Source organism: Anolis sagrei, chromosome 1 (genome assembly GCF_037176765.1).
Source record: "Anolis sagrei isolate rAnoSag1 chromosome 1, rAnoSag1.mat, whole genome shotgun sequence".
Lineage (NCBI taxonomy): Eukaryota > Metazoa > Chordata > Lepidosauria > Squamata > Dactyloidae > Anolis > Anolis sagrei.
This window is the reverse complement of record NC_090021.1, coordinates 300,605,081-300,626,071: the sequence shown is the minus strand read 5'-3', so window position 1 is coordinate 300,626,071 and position 20,991 is coordinate 300,605,081. Positions and strand designations below refer to the sequence as shown.

Below are 20,991 nucleotides of genomic sequence, written 5' to 3'. Positions count from 1 at the left end.
TTGGGAATCTCTTCTATTTATATTGCATTCTGAACCTGAAGATATCCAAGTCAAGCAGCTAGATTATTATTTTGTAGTGCAGGTTTGCTTTTTCTTTCAATGTGACTTTTTTCCTCTGACTTTTCATATTGCTGAATTATGAAGACAGTGGACATGATCCATAGGCAGGACTCATGGCTCTTAGGTGCTCCTACACAACTCCCTGGATCCAATAGCATAGAGTCATGACAGTTAAGTGGTGTTAAACCATTAATTCTATTAGTGTAGATGCATCCTAAGGCTCAGTTTAGTATTAAATGATGAATTATGCAGTGCCCACAAGAGGAAGAAGGACAACCATTTGACATGAAGACTTTCATATAATTTTGTAATGGTGATTTATTCATACAGGTGGATGTTTGGATAAAATTAGTATGATTTTAATAGAATCATACTAATTTTTCGCCATAGTGAAGACTCATAAGGTGACATTCATACCTTGTCTGTTTGCTATCCAAGTGCTAGGTCTGGATGTGCAAATTTAAGATCCTTTCTATCCCTTCGGTTATTTAAACCAGACTTGGCCTTTAAACAAAGGACAGCCCTTCACAGGGTGGGTGGGGGAGGGGGGATTGTCTTCTGTAAAGTAGAAATCTTGGCTACTGTAATTGTGTGATTTTGTGGCTTCTTATTTCAACAGTTAAGAACTTTGTAATAGGAGGAACAACATACAATGTCTTGAGAAATATGAATATCCATATGACATAGTGGTATAGCAAAACTTACACTTGATCAGGTGAAACTTATAACTTTGACAGGTTGTTATTTTGATTTATCAGGTAAAGAAGGCAACCTAGCTATTTCACATTTCTAAATATATAGTATTGAAAGTGCATTTATTTCATTATTTTGTAGGATCATTATAGCAATAGGAGATGACTTCCGACATTGTTGGACTGTAGCTCCCATCATTTTACTCCCTTGGGTTTGCTGGCTAGAGCTGATGGGGACTGCAGTCCAAACACATCTGAAGGGTTACAAGTTGTTCATCTCTGCATTACACCTTAAATTACAGGTTTATAGTTTTTATCACCTCTGGTGGCGCAGTGGGTTAAACCCTTGTGAAGACAGATGGGTCGGAGGTTCGAATCTGGAGGTTCGAATCTGGAGAGTGTGTGGATGAGTCCCCTCTGTCAGCTCAGCTCCCCATGCGGGGACATGAAAGAAGCCTCTCACAAGGATGGTAAAACATCCGGGCGTCCCATGGGCAATGTCCTTGCAGACAGCCAATTCTCTCACATCAGAAGTAACTTGCAGTTTCTCAAGTCTCTCCTGACACACTAAATAAATAAAAATAAAAAATCACTCTGGTACAGCAAGTATACTGCATCTCTTCATATGTGTGTGTGTGTGTGTGTATCAACATCTGTAATAACCAGTAACAATAGCTGAATCAGAGCCAGTGACTTCTTAATATTACATCTGAACATTTCTTTAAAAAATCCTAGAAGTTCATGAGGCATGAATTAATATCAGTGATGCTGGTATTTTGTTGGATGATTAATAAAACAGAATTATAGCATTCTAAGTGCTTTCATGAAATGCAGAATATATGAGGGGCTACACTTTCTCCTACTGTCATATAGATCTAACTCATAAGGTTATAGGTATACTTAACATAATTTCATGTAGAGTCATTTTAACTTTCCAGACTTCTGCTCTCTCCTGCAACTTGAACAGTAGGAGAGATCTCTTTCAGATGTCTGTAATGAGCATATACTTAAACAGTTATTTGCCTTCAAGGCTGAGCACTTGTTCACTGTATCTCATGCGCCTTGTTATAAAAGAGTCTTTTTCCTTCTCTGTCTTCATTGAGTACTAACAATGACTGCATTTGGCATCACCCTCTGAAATATTTTCCTCCACACGTCCCATTGAAATCAGCAGCAACTGTGCAAGTGTAGAGTTCATCAATTTCAAGGGAGCATAGGCAGGAGAATGTAGTAATTTAACTTTTAAAACCTTGTTTCAGCTTTCCTTCCTTTCTTTCCAGTATGTTAAAAATATCAGAATGCAGTAGAAATGGTAAGACAAGTGATATATTTGTAAGACTATCAGTCTAGAACTGAGAGTTTTCAATTCAAATCCACAAAATGTAAATGTCTATGTGTATATTACCTGTGTTACTATAAGCTAGATACATTTGTTAGTCCCAACTAGAATATACCATTGGTTGAATTGAATCAATTACTATTGACTTACTAAGTTTCCATTAATTCAATTGATCTATTTTAGTTTGGGCTAACCATTCTATTTAGTCCCGTATGTGTCATCTTGAGCTTCTTGATGGGTATGTACAATACAGTAACACATACAATTTTCAGTTTGACTCTCCTAGCATACAATCATTTTTGTTGGAAATCTGTGACCATTTGTTTTTGATCTCTGACTCCTATCAGTCCTATCTAATATAGCTTGTGATGAGGGATAATGGGAGATGTAGTGCAAAACTATACCAAGGGCCAAAGTTGCTGGCCTCTGACTATGGGGAAGTAGGTTTGCCATCGCATCTCTCTAGGAATGGTCACCTGTCAACAGTAGAATAAAAGTATAGGGCATTTCTTTGTCTGAATTATTTCATCTAGTTCAGTATAGTTTTTTCTAATTGGCAACCACTATCCCAGGAAGCCATATTAGCTGTGTTTTATGGAAGTTGTGGTCAAAACACACATCACACATACTGAAAAGCAAGAGCTAGTTTCCTGTTCAGAGGAGAAGCTATAGTCATCTTGTAACACTTGTCTGGTCAGTAAAAGAAGAAAAGAAAATGTATTACATGGAAAATGCAGGAGGAGAAGTAAATGTGGGAGTAGCCATTGCAACAGTGATGTGGAGAAGGAAATATGGAGTAGGGAGACAATGCTATAACTGTAGGAGGAGGGCATTTTGGTGTTTATTGCCCCCAAACTGCCTCCTGCCTCTGGGCAACAATATTTTATGGTTCTCTAGATATCCCTGGCAACAGATTTCCTGGGTTAAAAAAGCTGCTCTTTAGTGCTAGATTGTTAAAAGGAAAAGCAGTGAAATGCCATGTAGATAAATGGAGTTCATCATGGATAGGCAAACTCCAGGCTTGGCTGGATCAAGGGAGATCAACTTCTCCCAGTTTTGTCCATCTGGGTTATTTGTTCACCATGTGATGCATGTTGGGTGTGGAGGCAGAATTTTAGAGATCTAGTTGGATTCCATCTTCCTCACCAGGTGCCCTATACTGCAATTTACAGGTGTTTACTTGAAAGTGGGTGGCCAAGATAGAATAGAGATTATGTTGGTGTAATGTCCTCCCTCCCACTCAATAGTCTTTATTTCTAAGCTAGTTGAATTAGTGTTCCTTCAGATTTTTGTGCAAAGGGATGTCAGTATCCATGCTGATACCACTCTGGCAGGAGTGACTCAGGACCTGGTTTCTTCCATGTTGTCCTTAGGCCTATCACAATGCTGTAAGCTGCACTCCCAGCCAAATTTTCTGCACTTGTTGGAAGGATGTGTCTCTCATTTGGAATATCTGCAGAACATTGGCTTGTGGAGTCTGTTCCGGATCGTCTGACAGGAATCTTTAGAGATACCACAATTTGTAGCTGAGACCTTTCCCATGAAAAGTGTGCAGTTTTCAAGTAAGTCTACAGCCCCTTGGGTTCTAGTTCTGATTTAAAAAAATACTCACTTTCAGATTGAATAGAAACCTTAAAAACAATCTACACATTCTGAGCAGAATGAATATGGCTTCTTATGTCAGAGATCTCCTTTAGGAGTTTTATACAACAGTGAAACTGTTCATAGCTAAGAGCTGGCAATCTCCCCATCAGCCTTCCAGGAAGCAGACTATGTAAGATATGGGAGGTGATGGTTATGTATGAAATTATTGACCAAGTCATATTCATTGCAGATTCTGCCAAAAAGATAAATGCCGTGGCTTTATGGCTTCCTTTTTAATGGCCAATACCTGTATCCCTCTAACTATATATATATATATATATATATTGAAATAAACATAATATACTCTTTTTATTATATTTCAATCCTAATCCCCAAATCCTCATCTTTTTGTTTAATAGTTTTTCTTCAGTTTTTTCAATAATATTCTTTCTGTGATAATTGCATACCTGTTTTATATACTTGGGTTTATATTTGTGTTTTAGGTGTTATGTTGTAAATGGTAATAAAATCCACACTCATTTTTTTGTTCTCATTTGGATTTTGGTATGCTGTGTTACTTGGATTTTCTTATATTTGTTTTTTTTTTATTTTTAAAAAGTAAACCACGCTGTCAACAGGCAGCATTGAAGTAGTAGACTGAACTCAGTGTCTATTACTGAGCTAAATCCAATTATTAATCTGAATCAGGGAGTGCCCATTGAAACAGTTCCTGAATGATAAATCAACACTTATGCAAATCCCACTGGTTATGAGGATTTACTCCAGTTGGGATTTGGAATTGGATCGAGGCCATTGTAAATAAGAATTTCTAACCTCAACGTGCTTTGTCTTCTATAGAAGGAAACCAGCATTTTGCTTCTGGCTAAGATTTGGCACCTGTTTTCCCCAGGAGTTCTTTTGGCAACAGCATGACAGATGAAAAAACATCCAGTAGAAGCAGTTGTTTCTCCTTTCAGAGGAAAAATGATAGGGGAAAGGTGTCCCTCTTGAGTCTGTCATGAGGTTGCTGAAGACGTGGGATTCCTGCCAGGAGAAATAAATGTGACAACTCTCTTGTGAATGCTTAGTATAATCCCAGGAATTGGCAAGAGGATGGGGAATCTTATTTTTGTTTTGTCATTTTTTCCCCTAAAATAAATAAAAGAAGACTCTCTTTCTCCCTCGCCTCCACCCCTCCTTCCTTCAACTTGATTGAATTCAGCTTTGGAAGAATGTGAGACACGCACAAAGGAGCTGGGGGGGGGGGGGGGGAGGGATGATACAGCAGTGAATGGTATGTGTGTGTGTGTGTGTGTGTAGGAGGGGGAAGGCAACTTCCAACAAGCATCAGACATAAGTAGTCTATGTTTTGTATGTGCCTTCCCTCCCCTGAACGGTTTCTCTGTGAAGTGTACTCTGGAGTGAAGTTTGCGTTTGATTGCTGATAGCCTCACGCTCTGCACGTAGCACTGTCATTAAGCCATCTTCTCGCTGGCCCACAGCCAGATCACACAGCAGCTCCGAGGAAGTCTTTCTTAAACCGAAAGGGCTTCCACTGACATATGAGTATATACATTGATGCACCGGGAATGTTTGCTTCTGCTAATTGGAGGCTGACTCGGGCTTCACTAGGAGAAAATAATTAATTTTCTTGCATTGGAAGGCAAGGTGGTGATTTCACGGCTGCCCTCGGCATGCTCTGGATAGAGTTTGAAATTTCTGTTGCACTTTTGCAGACAGGAAAGAGAAGAATGTGTGCCGCACGCAATTTCAGCATGATTGTACGATTGTTTGTTTATTTGCAAAGGAAGAAGCTTTGACCGTTGGGATTGCGAGAAAACCAGTGGGCAACAGGATGCTTCCAGATAAATAATTCATTACAATATATGCTGAAGTGCGTGGGGCTAAAGAGCAAGGCAACACCTTTCGTGCAAAAGAAAGATTAATTGTTTGGATAATGAGAAGAGACCAGGCTGTTCACTGTGAGCAAAATTATGATCCCATTGCTAACCAAATACCTCTTAACCTCCTTCTTCTTTTCATAACCTTTCGCATTTTTGCTTTGTGTTGAAAATGCATTGTGACAAAAGGCAGGCAGTTTGAGAAGATTGTTTTATTGCTGTGAGTGTGCTTTGTCCATTTGTAGTCTGAAAAGCTTGAGACATGATTCAGCCCAAGTGAAGTGAAGACAAGACTCTTTTCTTTTACTGGGTTAATTAAGCATGTGGCTAGGTGTTCCCCATTATCCCTGGGACTTAACCTGATCTTGACTACACCCTTCTGACTAAGGGCACACTCTGTTCCCAGAAGTGAACATGGTTTCCTTTCTCTTCTTGATACTTCTGCTTAACCAGGTGTGGATTGTGCAAGGAGCATCCAAGTGGAAATTTGCACAGAGAGTTCATCAAGGCTCAGCCTTGGGGTACATTAGACTTTGAACAGTGTTAATAATCCCAGAGTTTTAAATTTACTTTTCCACAAGTTTATTTCTTGAAAACCATCAGGGAGCAGCACATTAAATTCTTGATCTTGTGAGTGCACGTGAATGTATGCTGCTATCTTTGTCCAAGGGTGGGCACCATGTGGCCAATTGACTACATGAAGCCTGTTGGGATCCACTAGGGACCCCCCCCCCCCCACCCTGTTCCATTGAGTTTCCATAATCCCTCACAGCTTTTAAAAATCAATCGCGATCTGCAAGAAGACTAAACATGCTTTTTTGTAACTCCCCACCAACAATCTGAAAGGGGGGAGCCAAAATGCCATCAGATGGTAATTGAGAATGATATTTCCTTGGTTTCAATTACTGTCAGTGACTTAACTGGTCTAGACCAGCAGTGTATAATTTATGGTCCTCCAGATGGGAGGATTGTAGTTCCTATCAGACCAATGTGGAGGGATAAAGGAAGTTGTACCCCAATAGTATCTGGAGAACTGGAAGTTGTACAGTCCTGGCTTACAATAAGGGAGGAAAGCCACACTCTGTTTTGAATACATACCACTTTTTCTTTTTGAAAACAAATGTATACAATGTTGCACAGTTCTGTTTGTCGTATTTTATATATATTAATACCTGATTCTTCATTAGAAATGTATTCCAGGGGATTTCACAATAATTAAAAATGTAACTCTAATAATAGTAGAAAATATATAGATGAGAATGGGAGCTAAGATTGGCCCAGTGAGCTCTGATTTTAAGCATCACTATTTGAGTTATCAGCATGCAGAATGAAAAAATTCTCTCTTGGTTTGATATTGTTTGCTGCCAGCTCAGACACAAACCCGGTTGACATTCACAACTTTAAACGAGTTTGATGGGGTTTATGGAAGTGTTCACTTAATAGTCAGTAGCCGATTCAGTGGTTCTGTTCTAGTTGGGGACTAGGAGTTGGATTTAGGCCATAGTTAACTTTCTTTCTTTTCCAGTTGGCAATAAAACTTTAATGCTGCAAGTTATCAGTAAGCAGCCTGTCTTAAGCAGTTGCCTACATAAAATATGGATCATTGTAATAATTGTCTATCCTCCCTTTCCTTATTTGTTTTATAATTTCTCTGAAAGCAGTACTAATGACTAGCACACCAGCTGAATCTATGCTGGAATTGTTCCAACCAGCGCGCTGATAAAACTTGATCTCATTTCACTGTGGTCCAAGAGGGCTGTAATGATTTCCCTTCATTGTTTAAGCCTTCATCCAAACAGTGCTAGCAGTTAGGATGAGTATATAATGTTTCAGAACGTTTTCTTTGCCCTTGTTTTGTTGCCAGGGCTGTCACTTTTTAACATAAAGAGTCTCAGGATGGCTGTTCTCCCCATTTGTCTTCTGTGAAGCTGCATATTTCATATACAAGATGTTCATATATTGAAATGAATATCCCACTCCCTTTTGTAGGTCCAGGTTGTGGTAATACTGGGATTACAAAGCAAGTAGTCCATTTGATACTCCTCCGAGTAATACATTCTGAACTTGACCCTTAGCTGCATAATTCTAGAGATAGTGATAACCCCATAAATACCCAGTGAGCTTCAAAGATGAATGGGATTTTGAACCTGACTCTCCACAAATCCTAGTCTCTCTCTAACGCCGATATGGAGAACCCTTCAGATTTTGCTGCAATGTAGCCTAAATCACTGGTGATGGGAACTGAAGTCCTGAAACATTGGGATGAACTATTGCAATGACTGTGACACACAGGTTCAATCTACAGGAACTAGACATTACTCAGGAGTCTGGAAAGTTACTTTTCAAAATTAATTCACTGCCATTACTCATTATAGCCGGTGTACCCCACTTCAGCCTTTGAAGCTTCTATGATTCTTCTTAAGTATCCCAATTATTATTATTTAATTCAGTGCAATTACAGGGCAATTTTTTGCTTGAAAACCATGCAAAAGATTCCCTAGATGACTGAAAATACCCATCCACATCTGGACAACCCCACACTATCTGTTTTACTCTGCAGTTCCCCATTAAAATGTGGTGTCACTTCTGGTTGCCCTTTTGAGAGGATTACAGAACAAAAAGATAATTCAAGAGCTTTAAGTCTTGTCTTTTACATGAAAATGAATACATATGTGAGGCACGTTTGTTTTCTCACCTTCCCAATGCTAAATGACCCAATTTTATCCTATTCTTTTCAATAGTACTTGTGATTCTTAGGTGGGTATGTTCTAACACATTTGGAGATCTTTGAACAGAAAATTCCTGGGCATCTCTGAGGGTTCCGTCCTGGGCCCGGTCCTGTTCAACATCTTTATTAATGACTTAGATGAAGGGCTAGAAGGCATGATCATCAAGTTTGCAGACGACACCAAATTGGGAGGGATAGCCAATAGTCCAGAGGACAGGAGCAGAATTCAAAACGATCTTGACAGATTAGAGAGATGGGCCAAAACTAACAAAATGAAGTTCAACAGTGACAAATGCAAGATACTCCACTTTGGCAGAAAAAATGAAATGTGAAGATACAGAATGGGTGACGCCTGGCTCGAGAGCAGTACGTGTGAAAAAGATCTTGGAGTCCTCGTGGACAACAAGTTAAACATGAGCCAACAATGTGATGTGGCGGCAAAAAAAGCCAATGGGATTTTGGCCTGCATCAATAGGAGCATAGTGTCTAGATCTAAGGAAGTAATGCTACCCCTCTATTCTGCTTTGGTTAGACCACATCTGGAATATTGTGTCCAATTCTGGGCACCACAATTCAAGAGAGATATTGACAAGCTGGAATGTGTCCAGAGGAGGGCGACTAAAATGATCAAGGGTCTGGAGAACAAGCCCTATGAGGAGCGGCTTAGGGAACTGGGCATGTTTAGCCTGAAGAAGAGAAGGCTGAGAGGAGATATGATAGCCATGCATAAATATGTGAGAGGAAGCCACAGGGAGGAGGGAGCAAGCTTGTTTTCTGCTTCCTTGGAGACTAGGACGCGGAACAATGGCTTCAAACTACAAGAGAGGAGATTCCATCTGAACATTAGGAAGAACTTCCTGACTGTGAGAGCCGTTCAGCAGTGGAACTCTCTGCCCCGGAGTGTGGTGGAGGCTCCTTCTTTGGAAGCTTTTAAGCAGAGGCTGGATGGCCATTTGTCAGGGGTGGTTTGAATGCAATATTCCTGCTTCTTGGCAGGGGGTTGGACTGGATGGCCCATGAGGTCTCTTCCAACTCTTTGATTCTTTGATTCTATGATTCTATGAGTGCTTAAGTTGTGTAGTCCTGCCTGACAGGGGAGTTGGACTTCATGACCCTTGTGGTTCCTTCAAATTAAGTGACTCCATGATGATTGCTTATTAGTTATTAAGGGAAATGTGTAATTTAACTGTTACTGTATATTAATTACTGCTGTTTTTATTGTCTTTGCTGTTTGGAAACCGCTGTGAGTCGCCCTCGGGCTTGAGATACAGTGGTATACAAGAATAGTAAATAAATAAATAATACTAAACAAAATGAAAATTTTAACTTTCCTTAATTATTAGGCCTGCCAATTCACATTGTTGGTCTGAAAATATTCATTACATGAAATATAATTCTGAGAATTGTGTGAGCTGAATTGTACAGTCCTTCACAAATGCAGTGTGAGAGATTTCCAAAAGTACTATTTCTTGAGGTGGGATATTTTGTTGACTTGAAGGCACTCCATTTAAAACATGTGAATGGAGCTGGAATGTCAGAGCACTAAAGGGTGTGGGGAGATAGGAGAGGGAGGAAAAGTGTGTCATCATAGTGCCTGAAATCACTGGTATGCATCGTATGCCTCGAAATTAAGGATGTTTTTCCCCACAAGAGATATCTGCAAAGCTCAAAAGAAAACTTTATTGATTGCTCTTTAATTTCACCTTCTAATCTCCAACAAAATTTTATTATTGTATCAGTTGAAATAACCACTAGTTTCACGTTCTTCATGTGATGCCCTACTCTTTAAGAGTGTTCCTGTTGGTATCACAGGATCAGGATTACCTGATAAGTATGTCATGCACACAAATAATCTTGTTAGCATTTACAGGATCCATTTCAATGATAGCATGAGCATCATGTGACGGTATTTTGATGGTCACCAAAAGAGTAAACAGAAATCAGAAACTATGGAAGTTAGAAAAAGTCTGATTCCTTCTTTTCCTATTTTTGTCTCTTAGGCAATGGTGGCTTGCTACCCTGGGAATGGAACTGGCTATGTACGTCATGTAGACAATCCTAATGGTGATGGTCGCTGTATCACCTGCATTTACTATCTAAATAAGAATTGGGACTCAAAGGTATGTAGGTCATGGCATTTTGAGATGCATATGCAACAAAAACTTTCTGAGAATTCACTTTTCTATTTTGGTTTCCTATTCTTTAATATTTTGCTGGAAATTGTGGAATTTACAGTTACAGCTCCCTTCCTGCTTGGTATCCAGCTACTGGGTTGAGTTGAGCTTCTTCTAAACATCTGAATGATCCCACTGCTAGAAGGGGGGTGGGGGAGGGTCCTAATCAGTAATTTTCTCCATCTATTTCATTCACTCCAACACACCACTTCCCTCTACATATTAAAGAGTCTTCCCAATCATCCAAACTATTAACAATGTGGAATTAATAAGGGACTATTCCTGTCTTCTTTCCACTCGCTGGATCTTGTTTCCACAGATATAAGAAGCCCTTCCAGCCATGGGAGGAAGATGTTTGATCTAAACCACTGTTTATAGTCAGCATGATGTGGCTCTGAAATGAAAATTCATTTCGTTGTTAGTTTATTTTATTTCCATTTGACACACAGCTTAAAGAAAAGAAGTTCAGGGCAGCTGCTATGGCAGTTATTGTCTAAAAGAAATAATGAAGGCTTCAGCTTGATGAAAACAAGGAAAACCACAAAGAAATGAATGGACTCTGGCAGCTGAAGTAGATTAAAGAGTGAAAGGATGGTTTGTGGTCCTGCTGTCTTTTGCAATCTCTCCCCTTCCAGTTTGGAAGCGTTTGGAAATGAATGTTAAGGGAATATTCGTGCTTAGCAGGGTTGTCTATGTGTTCAATGGAAATGTTCTTGCACTAGTATGTATATACTAGTCTCACATTCTTCCTGTCCTCCACCTAACTGAAGGTGGCATGCATGGCTCTCCTCTATACCTTGTAGGATAGGTCACCCTAAGGCAGTGGTTCCCAACCTGTGGGTCCCTGTGGTAAACTGGCTGGAATTTCTGGGAGTTATAGGCCAAAACACCTGGGAACCCACAGGTTGAGAACCACTGGAGATGTGACTGGTTCAACTTTCACCCAGTGAGTTTCATGGCTCAATGGGACTTGGAACTGGGTTTATTTATTTACTTATTTACAGTATTTCTATCCTGCCTTTCTCAACCTGAAGGCGACTCAAGGTGGCTTATAAATTGGCAGTAATTGGATGCCACAACAGTCATAAATACCATTAAAACATTTAACATGACATAATAAAAATCAATATAAAATCCATAAAAAAACCAAGTCCCCGTCCAATGCTAAGTACTACATCAAGTTCAACAGTAAAAATTACACCAATGTCTTCATGTATGTTTTCCCTTCCTATTACATTTCATTTAAAATAAGTTGGCATTGTGTCTTTAGGGATGCTGACTAACAAAAGCATAGATTCCAAATCTCCGTGGAAACTTTTATATACAACAAAATTTGTTCTGGAACAGCTGTTCCAGGAGCTCCAATTTTGTGCTTTGCACTGAGTGTTTGCTTATAGTTCTAAGTTTCAGGGACTCTGCAGATAGGTGGTTCTTTTGGCTGCATTCATAGGGCAAGCCACCTGTCAATTATCATTGGGTTCCCTGGTTCCACCCCCTTTCTAGGCTTTGGAGAGAAGGGAGCCTTTTCCAGTCAGTCACAGCAAGGTAGCCAATGTATAGGATGTGTTTACTTCCCCTGTACAAAGGCTTCAACCTTTAAGAGCTCCAGGGAAAGAACGCCAGGGAAGCATTCCCACAGCTTTAAGGGTCTCCTAAGAACTCCAGGTATTCCTTCCTACAGCCTTGGGAGTTTCCAGGAAGACAGCCAACTCTAAAGAACATCCATTGCCTGTCTGGTAGGTCCTCTCAGTGTTTCGAGAAGCAGTTTGGCCTGATAGAGGAGCCCACACCAGTGAGGGTTGGATTTTAGTTATCCTTGGGAGAAGTTAAAAAGGGGAATTTTCCTTTGAAGAAAGTTATTGAAGATAGTGCCTGTTCCCTGTGGACAAGTTTGAGAGAACTGATACTTTACCAAGAAAGCTTTACAATTCCTGTTTGATTCATTAATAAAAGACTTTGTTGTACCTTTTAAGCCATTTGAAGATTCCTTTTGTAAAGGAAGACTCTGAGGACTTTTCCTAGGGCCCCTGGCTTCCCGCTGGGTAAAGATTACACATCCTAATCTAAAATCAACTAGCTATAGGCACAGCGGCGACAGAACAAAATTCCCAAACTCTGTTCATTAAGAAAGGCAAGAGTTATGGCTTCCCTTTATATTTTGAGTAAATGAAAGATATCTTTGCCTTTTATGGTACTCTTAAGTAATGTGGTGGCTTCCATATCAATAGGGTTAGTTCCCTAAAATGTTTTAAAATATATGCCTACAAATATAAAGTATGCTTTGTAAAATCAGTTGGTTGTGTGTCCAGGTTCATTAGATATTCATTAGATGGCTTTATTTTGCATTGGGTGGAGGGAGATATTCACAGTTGACCATAACGTTCCTATGAACTACATGGCTATCATGTGTAATGAAATCCTGGATGAACATTGCTCTCCTGTGGCCTTGTAAGCTCACAGCTAGCTTTGAACCTGTGTGGCTAGATTCTTGGTGGTATAAGATGGGGTAGACTCCCATGGCTTTACAGATGTCATGGGATGGTAATTCCCACAATTCCTCACCCTTGACTATGCTGGCTGGGGTTGATGGGAGTTGTACACTAAAATACCTGGAGTGCCACAGCTTCCTATTGTGCCATGACGGCTTTCCAGAAGAAACAATATCCACCTTTTTCTATTCAAGCTTCCTGCATTCCTTGTGATATAGAAGCTCTGGACCATAATGGTAGCTGTTTGTCCTATAAATATGCACAAGGTCACACCCTGTATCTTTGCCAAGGGCATGATGAGAAGCAGGATATAAAGAGAGGTGTAGTGTAAATAAATTACCTATTTTTAGTGTATCAGACAGTCAGGAATCTTTATTACAGCTCAGTGAAGATACCACATAACAACTTACATGGACATTTATGGCAGATAATATATTTTTTCTAGGAGCATGCAAAACCGGGTTCTGAAGCTTTGACAACAGGAGCTTCCAACACTCATTAATACTTTGCACATAAACAAGACTTTAGTGCAGCAAATGAAGTGAAAAAACAGAAATGATAAACAGGCCTTATGTAGAAAAGAAGCAGCATCCTTTGTATATCCACAGGGTGGGGAGGGCCTTTCTGCTTCTAAATTCCTTTATCTTCCTTGCATCTGCCATGCCCCTAAATATAATTGGTCTTTGAGAAGCCATTCTGTCTTTATCTCATTGACAGTCACACATAATATATTATCCCAACAATGGTACCAGGAAGGGAAAAATCTTCAGGGCTTATAGCTGCTTTCAGGATATTGGGTTTATCAGACACGTTTCCTGGTAATACATTTGCTTTCCATTTACATTAAGGGTACAAAGCAAACCTTACCAGGAGGCTGGCTGAGGGAAGTGGTTTGAATGCTGCATTCTTGATGAAGATGCCAACAACATGATGCTTCAAGTATTCTGGCCCACCATGGGAAATTTCCACCCACAGGTCATTCTGCATAGCTTGGACTACAAATCCCAGAATCCGCTCAAAATAGGGGATTCTGTGAAGTGTCGTCCCTAAACTGTAACTATTTCAAAGGCCTGATTTTGTGACAACAGTGTTTTCCTCAGGAGACCAGAAGAGGTAAAGTTTCATTCCATTCCATTTTTTCTCCTTTTCTTCAATGTAACTACAGAAGCAATGTAGGAAGAGAAGTTGACTTGTGTCCTTCACATTATATTCATTGAGTTTGTTGTTTATTCTTTCAGTCGCTTCTGACTTTCTGTGACCTCATGGACCAGTTCACGCCAGAGCTCCCTGTCGGCCATGGCCATTCCCAGCTCTTTCAAGGTCAAGCCAGTCACTTCAAGGATACTATCCATCCATCTTGCCCTTGGTTGGCCTCTTTTCCTTTTTCCTTCCATTTTTCCCAGCATCATTATCTTCTCCAAGCTTTCCTGTCTTCTCATTATGTGGCTGAAGTACTTCATCTTTGCCTCTAATATCATTACCTCCAGTGAGCAGTTTAAGTGAGAAGGAAGACAGAAAAACTGTTCTTCACCTTCTGTACTATTTACTCCAAAATGGCAGGGCAATGACTATTATAAATGTCTCCTCCATTGTATCCCTCCCTAGTATAAACTCATCATAGGATTTTCTATCTGTTGACCCTTCTGCCCATTTTTTTATAAATCAAAGTAGAAGCAAGGCATTCTATGATAGTTTGCAAACCAACAAGTTACAGGTAAACTTGTCTGTAAGCCACCCTGAGTCCCCCCTTGGGGGTTGAGAAGGGCGGGGTAGAAGTACACAAAATAAATAAATAAACATATGGGAACTGGACACCAGGTCTGGAAACCAGAGTTCGAATCCCTACTCAGCCATGGAAATCCACTGGGTGAACCTGGCCATGTAACACATTATTATCCTCAAAGGAAGGCAATTGTAGAGCTCCTCTGAACAGACCTTATCAGGAAAACACTGTGGTAGATTTACCTAATGGTTCTCCATTAGTTGGAAACAACTTGAAGCCACACAACAACAACAACTTATATAAATATAAAATTGACACTCACTTTCTCTCTCTCTGTTTCTTTTTAAGCGTCATGGGGGAATTCTGAGAATATTCCCAGAGGGCAAGTCCTATGTAGCGGATGTAGAACCCATATTTGACAGATTACTTTTTTTCTGGTCAGACCGAAGAAACCCACACGAAGTGCAACCTTCCTATGCAACAAGGTAAATACAAGTGGTTGGTTGGTTGTTTTATTGTATGCACATGAAGAAACAAGTAAATTGATTTTCATGTAAAGATCCCAGGTCAGTCAAATATTTCCAATTAAATGACTGCATGAAGAGATTTGTAGTGGATTTCTGGAAGATCTCTTTCTATTGAGGCACAGCATGAACATTAATTTTTGGACTAAATTTCCCAGAAAGATCTGGCCAGTTTTGCTCATATTGATTAATCTTAGGAATTATTGCTCAAAACAAGTAACATTTCCAAGCTATGGCATTTTATTGAAGAACTGAGTTGGAATAAATGTGCAGTGTAAATGAAAACTCTTTATGGAGCAAATGTAAAAAAATACTTCTTGATTTATTATGGTATTTCTTTTTAATCTTGCATTTTGTAATAATGCCTTCTCATTTCTGAAGAAAATATTCTCAGGGTTTTCATGTCTAGGGTTTGAAAAACCTAATTCAAAAGCAAGCTATCATAGAATAATATTGACTGCTGCCTACTGATTGGCGTTCACTATTGTCATGCTAATCATATGCATTTGCATGGCTTTGTGTAAAATGGTATGCAAATTAATGTTGGCCTGCTGGCTAGACATATGTTTGCATTGTGGTTCTGGATGCTGAACATGTTGTCCATTCCTATTCAAAATAGCACTTTGTGCTGAATGGTTTTTGTAACTAACCCAGGCCTTCTACATGAGAAGAGGCAGTCACATAATGGATGCTTTATATCAAAGGTGAGAAACCTACTGCTTTAGGTGTTTCGGATGGGATGTCTCATCTAATATTTTACCAGTAGCTGTGGTGATTTGGCCAGATGGAAGTTGCAGTCCAAAATACCTGGCAGTTCAAATTAGATAGCTTTTAAATCCTACCCTATATTCATATAGCAAATCATGAAATGTGGTTCTCCAAGGAAATCCAGATATGTTTTGTTTGTCACTGGAAATAACACAATCCGCCTTCTAGATTCATGGATTCTATATCTATGGATTCAACCACCCAAGGTTTGATTTTTTTTAAGGTTCCCAAAACAAATTTATATAAGGGACACAATTTTGCTACACTATTGTATATCACGGCACTTGAGCATCAGTGGATTATGGTATCTACAGAATGTCATGAAACCATGCCCCAGTAGATACCATAGGCTCACTGTATAAAATGCTCATAGTGGTGAATTAAACCTTAAATGTGTGTGCACATTCATACTTATCACTCTCACCATGATCACTATTGCTCACATGATTGCTCTCACTCTGATCAAGTTGTGAGTAAAGATTTTAGAACATATAGCTCTTTCATGTAGTATCTTTATGTAACAATCTGAATACACCAACTTGGCACCTGAGGACATATAGTCAACCAATTGTCTATAGCTAATTGGTTTTTATTTGATAATATAATCACTCTAGCAACAACTTAGGTAAAGTCACAATGTGTTCTGTTAACCTTTGGAGGTGTATATAACTGGAGAGAAATGAAGGCATAAAACCCAGCATATCTGCCTGCCTGTTTATACCCACATGCATTGCATACAGATTAAGAGAGCTATGATGTGCATGCTGAGACTGTCACCTACTGACCAATTCAGTTGTTTAGTAATATATTTCAAAAGGCAGCAGTAAATCACTCTTCCTAAAGCAGTGTCTAGTATTCTGCTCTCATTTTGGTAGCCTTGAGAGGTACATTTCACTTTTTTCTCTTTTACAGATACGCTATGACTGTGTGGTATTTTGATGCTGAAGAAAGAGCAGAAGCCAAAAAGAAATTCAGGAATTTAGTTGGTATGATAATTTTGTTTACAATATTACCACATTTGTGTAGCCACCATTCGCCAAGGACTCCACAAAACTTAATTATGCAGGCAAAGGACCTATGGCCTGATCCAGGAATGCAATCCACATGTGGAAACAGGTTTCTGCAGGTGGATATACTGTGCTGAATATGCAACAGGCAGCGTTAAGCAATTGAGTTGTACTTCAGAATGCCACACCTTCACTCCACACAAACTCCCCATATGGTAGCTCTCCGCAATCTTTCAGTCTTCAGCAGCATACATACAACTTTACCAAGGGTCTATGGCTATTAAGAATTAAGAGGAATTTAAAATCCCAATTTGTTTTAACAATAGCTGAAACTTTTCCCCATACATTACCTCCGGAATATCTTATTTAGAGCAAGAAGGAACAGTTTTATGTACAGAAAGATTGTAAGCTTATAGTTAGATAATGGGTTCAAAATTCTCTAGGTATATGTATTTTGCACTTGCTGTGGTTAATAAATCTTGAGATTGTAGTAAAAAATAAACCCCCAAAGTAGATCCAACAGAAGTGAAACTTGTCTAGCGCCACCCTTGGCAAATGGAAGAAAGATTATCTGTAACCTACTAACCCAGTGGTTTGCATCCTTCTCCTTTATGTAGACCAGTATATCATCATCAAGAGCTTTCACAGATATCTACATTAAAAATTTGTTTTGAACATTTTTCACATTGATTATGATGGATGGGAGTCAAACGTATATCAACAGATACTTTAAAATACAGCTAATGTTAATTATTATACTCACTCACAAACATTCTGATGAATTACAAACATTTTAGAGAATGTGTTGTCGAAAGCTTTCATGGCCAGAATCATTGGGCTGCTGTGAGTTTTCCGGGCTGTATGGCCATGTTTCAGGAGCATTCTCTCCTGACGTTTCGCCCACATCAGTGGAAGGCATCCTCAGAGCTTGTGATGTCTGCTGGAAATTAGTCAAGTGAGGTTTATATATCTGTGGAATGTTCAGGGTGAGAGAAAGAACTATTGTCTGTTTGATGCAAGTGTGAATGTTGCAATTGGCCAACTTGATTAGCATTGAATGGCTTTTCAAGGTGGCCAATTGCAACATTCACACTTGCCTCAAACAGACAAAGGTTATTTCTCCCACCCTGGACATTCCACAGATATATAAACCTCACTTGCCTAGTTTTCAACAGACCTCACAACCTCTGAGGATGCTTGCCAAAGATGGGGGTGAAACATCAGGAGAGAATACTTCTGGAACATGGCCATACAGCCCAGAAAATTCACAGAACCCATTTTAGAGAATGTTTCAAACATTTTGATAACACTAATAGCCCAGATAGTTACAAAAAAAACCCCTCTCCTTTCAGGATATATTCTCCTATCCCTTTAACAACCCACACTGAACATAGAGGAAAGCTGAATTAAGTGGCTAAGACCATACATGCACAATAGGAGGGGATGCTAAGCTACTAAATTTAGTATAGATTTCAAGTATGACTACCGAGTACCCCCCAAAACAGGAAAACTGTGCCCCTGTTTTTAAGGTGGGAGAGCCGCAACATTGGCAGGCTGATCATTATTAATTTTGATGTTCTATGGGGTTTTTTTCCAACACAATACATTGTGCTAAAAAATAATCAGTATCAGCATCATTCAACTGCATGTGATAACAATCTGAGTACGGTGAAAACAAGTGCAAAATAATGTTCATTTAATACACTTTTCATTGAAAATTCCTAAGTGGATTCAAAGAAATAGTCATGGTGGTCCAACCTTGTTTATTCATTTCAGGGGAGGATTTTACCTTTTCAGGCTAGTCTCAAACAGATCTTGCACCACCCCCCAGCTGCTGCCATCCTATTTTAGGCTAAATCTATTCAAGTTCTTAAAGGTGAAATCCAGATATTAACATAAAACAAAAAGAAGTTGCAAAATACAACCAGAAGATCTATTTCAGAGGTTATTTTTAGTACTCCCAAGTTTAGACAAAAGCCAAATCTAGGCATAACAAAATATGTTCAAGATACCAAGTCAACCAAAACATAAATACAGAACAATTGACCAAGGATTGCATGATTGCCCCCAAATTAATACAAGACATGAAGCCAATCTGTCAAAGAAATGTTTGCCTTATGAAGATAGAAAGAAATCATTGCCTTAAACAAGTGTTTTAATATTTTTTAACATCATAAACTACCTGAAAAAGAAGAGGAGGGGATTAAATCTGAAGGGAGGATTAGCTTTTAGGTCTGAAAGCTTGGCTTATGTAAACTATGGTGTTTACATAATGTGTCTGTGAATCTAACTGGTGTTTGTTCTCCCTCGTCCACACACACTTTCTTAAATTTTAAACTACCCTGAACATCCTCCTGGTGGTAAGAATAAGATAAAACAGCATTTCCATCTCGATATTAATGTTGCTGTACTGCCAGTCTGTTTTCTAGAAATGTGCTCCTTCTCTACACGCTCTCTTTCAGGAAAAGGCCACTGGCTTTGCTCTGCTCTAACTACAGCCAGGCAGACTAATTTTGAAATATAGGAACCCATAGCTCTGTTTCTTAAAGACATCCCAATCAGGTCAGGCTGAAGAGGTGATAAATTTCTTTCTAGACGAGGGCATGGGAAGAATGTAGGGTAATGAACTGAAGCACCTTCCACAAGTTTCATCTGCCTTCCACTTTACCACATATTAGGTTTCCACAACGTTTCCACAACGTCCACAACGTTTCCACAACATTTGTGTCATCTTACAAATGTATTTACAGTACAACAGCCTTCGTTTAATCATTATGGTTTCTAACCATAATGGTGTTATAATTTTATGTGACTTGTTTTATACTTTCATACCATTTTTACCTGTTGTATGATATATATGCATCCTGGAGTGCCTTGTAAGCCACCCCAAGTCCCTTCAGGGAGGCAGGATATAAATAAAGATTATTATTATTATTAGCAAAAGTTCAGACTTGATTTCTTTTCTAGGACTTGATTTTTTTTGCAGTCTATAGCACTCTCAGCCAACATCACATTTCAAATGAGTTGATTTTTATCCCATTGGCTTTCTTCAATGTCCAGTTTTTATAACCATACATGGAAATTAGAAAAATGAAGAAATGTCTGATTTTGTGTGATCAGTCTTTTGGGGGAATTTGTATATAGAATCATAGAGTTGGAAGAGACCTCGTGGGCCATCCAGTCCAACCCCCTGCCAAGAAGCAGGAATATTGTATTCAAAGCACCCCTGGCAGATGGCCATCCAGCCTCAGTTTAAAGGTTTCCAAAGAAGGAGCATCCACCACACTCTGGGGCAGAGAGTTCCACTGCTGAACGGCTCTCACAGTCAGGAAGTTCTTCCTAATGTTTAGATGGAATCTCCTTTTTGGTAGTTTGAAGCCATTGTTCTGTGTCCTAGTCTCCAGGGTAGAAGAAAACAAGCTTGCTCCCTTCTCCCTATGACTTCCTCTCACATATTTATACATGGCTATCATGTCTCCTCTCAGCCTTCTCTTCTTCAGGCTAAACATGCCCAGCTCCTTAAGCCGCTCCTCATAGGGCTTGTTCTCCAGACCCTTGATCATTTTAGTCACCCTCCTCTGGACACTTTCCAGCTTGTCAATATCTCTCTTCGATTGTGGTGCCCAGAATTGGACACAATATTCCAGGTGTGGTCTAACCAAGGCAGAATAGAGGGATAACATGACTTCCCTGGACCTAGACACTATACTATTATTGATGCAGGCCAAAATCCCATTGGCTTTTTTTGCTGCCACATGACATTGTTGACTCATGTTTAACTTGTTTTCCACAAGGACCCCAAGATCTTTTTCACACGTACTGCTCTTGAGCCATGTGTCCCCCATTCTGTATCTTTGCATTTCATTTTTTCTGCCTAACTTGAGTATCTTGCATTTGTCACTGTTGAACTTCATTTTGTTAGTTTTGGCCCATCTCTCTAATCTGTTAAGATCGTTTTGAATTCTGCTCCTGTCTCCTGGAGTATTGGCTATCCCTCCCAAT

At 39.4% G+C, this 20,991-nt stretch overlaps 1 protein-coding gene across 2 annotated transcripts in view; it reads left to right on the top strand.

Moving 5' to 3' along the window:
• The window catches only part of EGLN3 (egl-9 family hypoxia inducible factor 3), a 54,581-nt gene that overhangs the window by 28,292 nt on the left and 5,298 nt on the right, over window positions 1-20,991 (top strand). For both annotated transcript variants that reach the window (XM_060759341.2, XM_060759348.2), the window contains exons 2-4: window positions 10,305-10,424; window positions 15,039-15,175; window positions 16,895-16,968. In XM_060759341.2, the coding sequence (XP_060615324.2) occupies window positions 10,305-10,424; window positions 15,039-15,175; window positions 16,895-16,968 (331 nt within the window). The remainder of the gene's footprint in view (window positions 1-10,304; window positions 10,425-15,038; window positions 15,176-16,894; window positions 16,969-20,991) is intronic.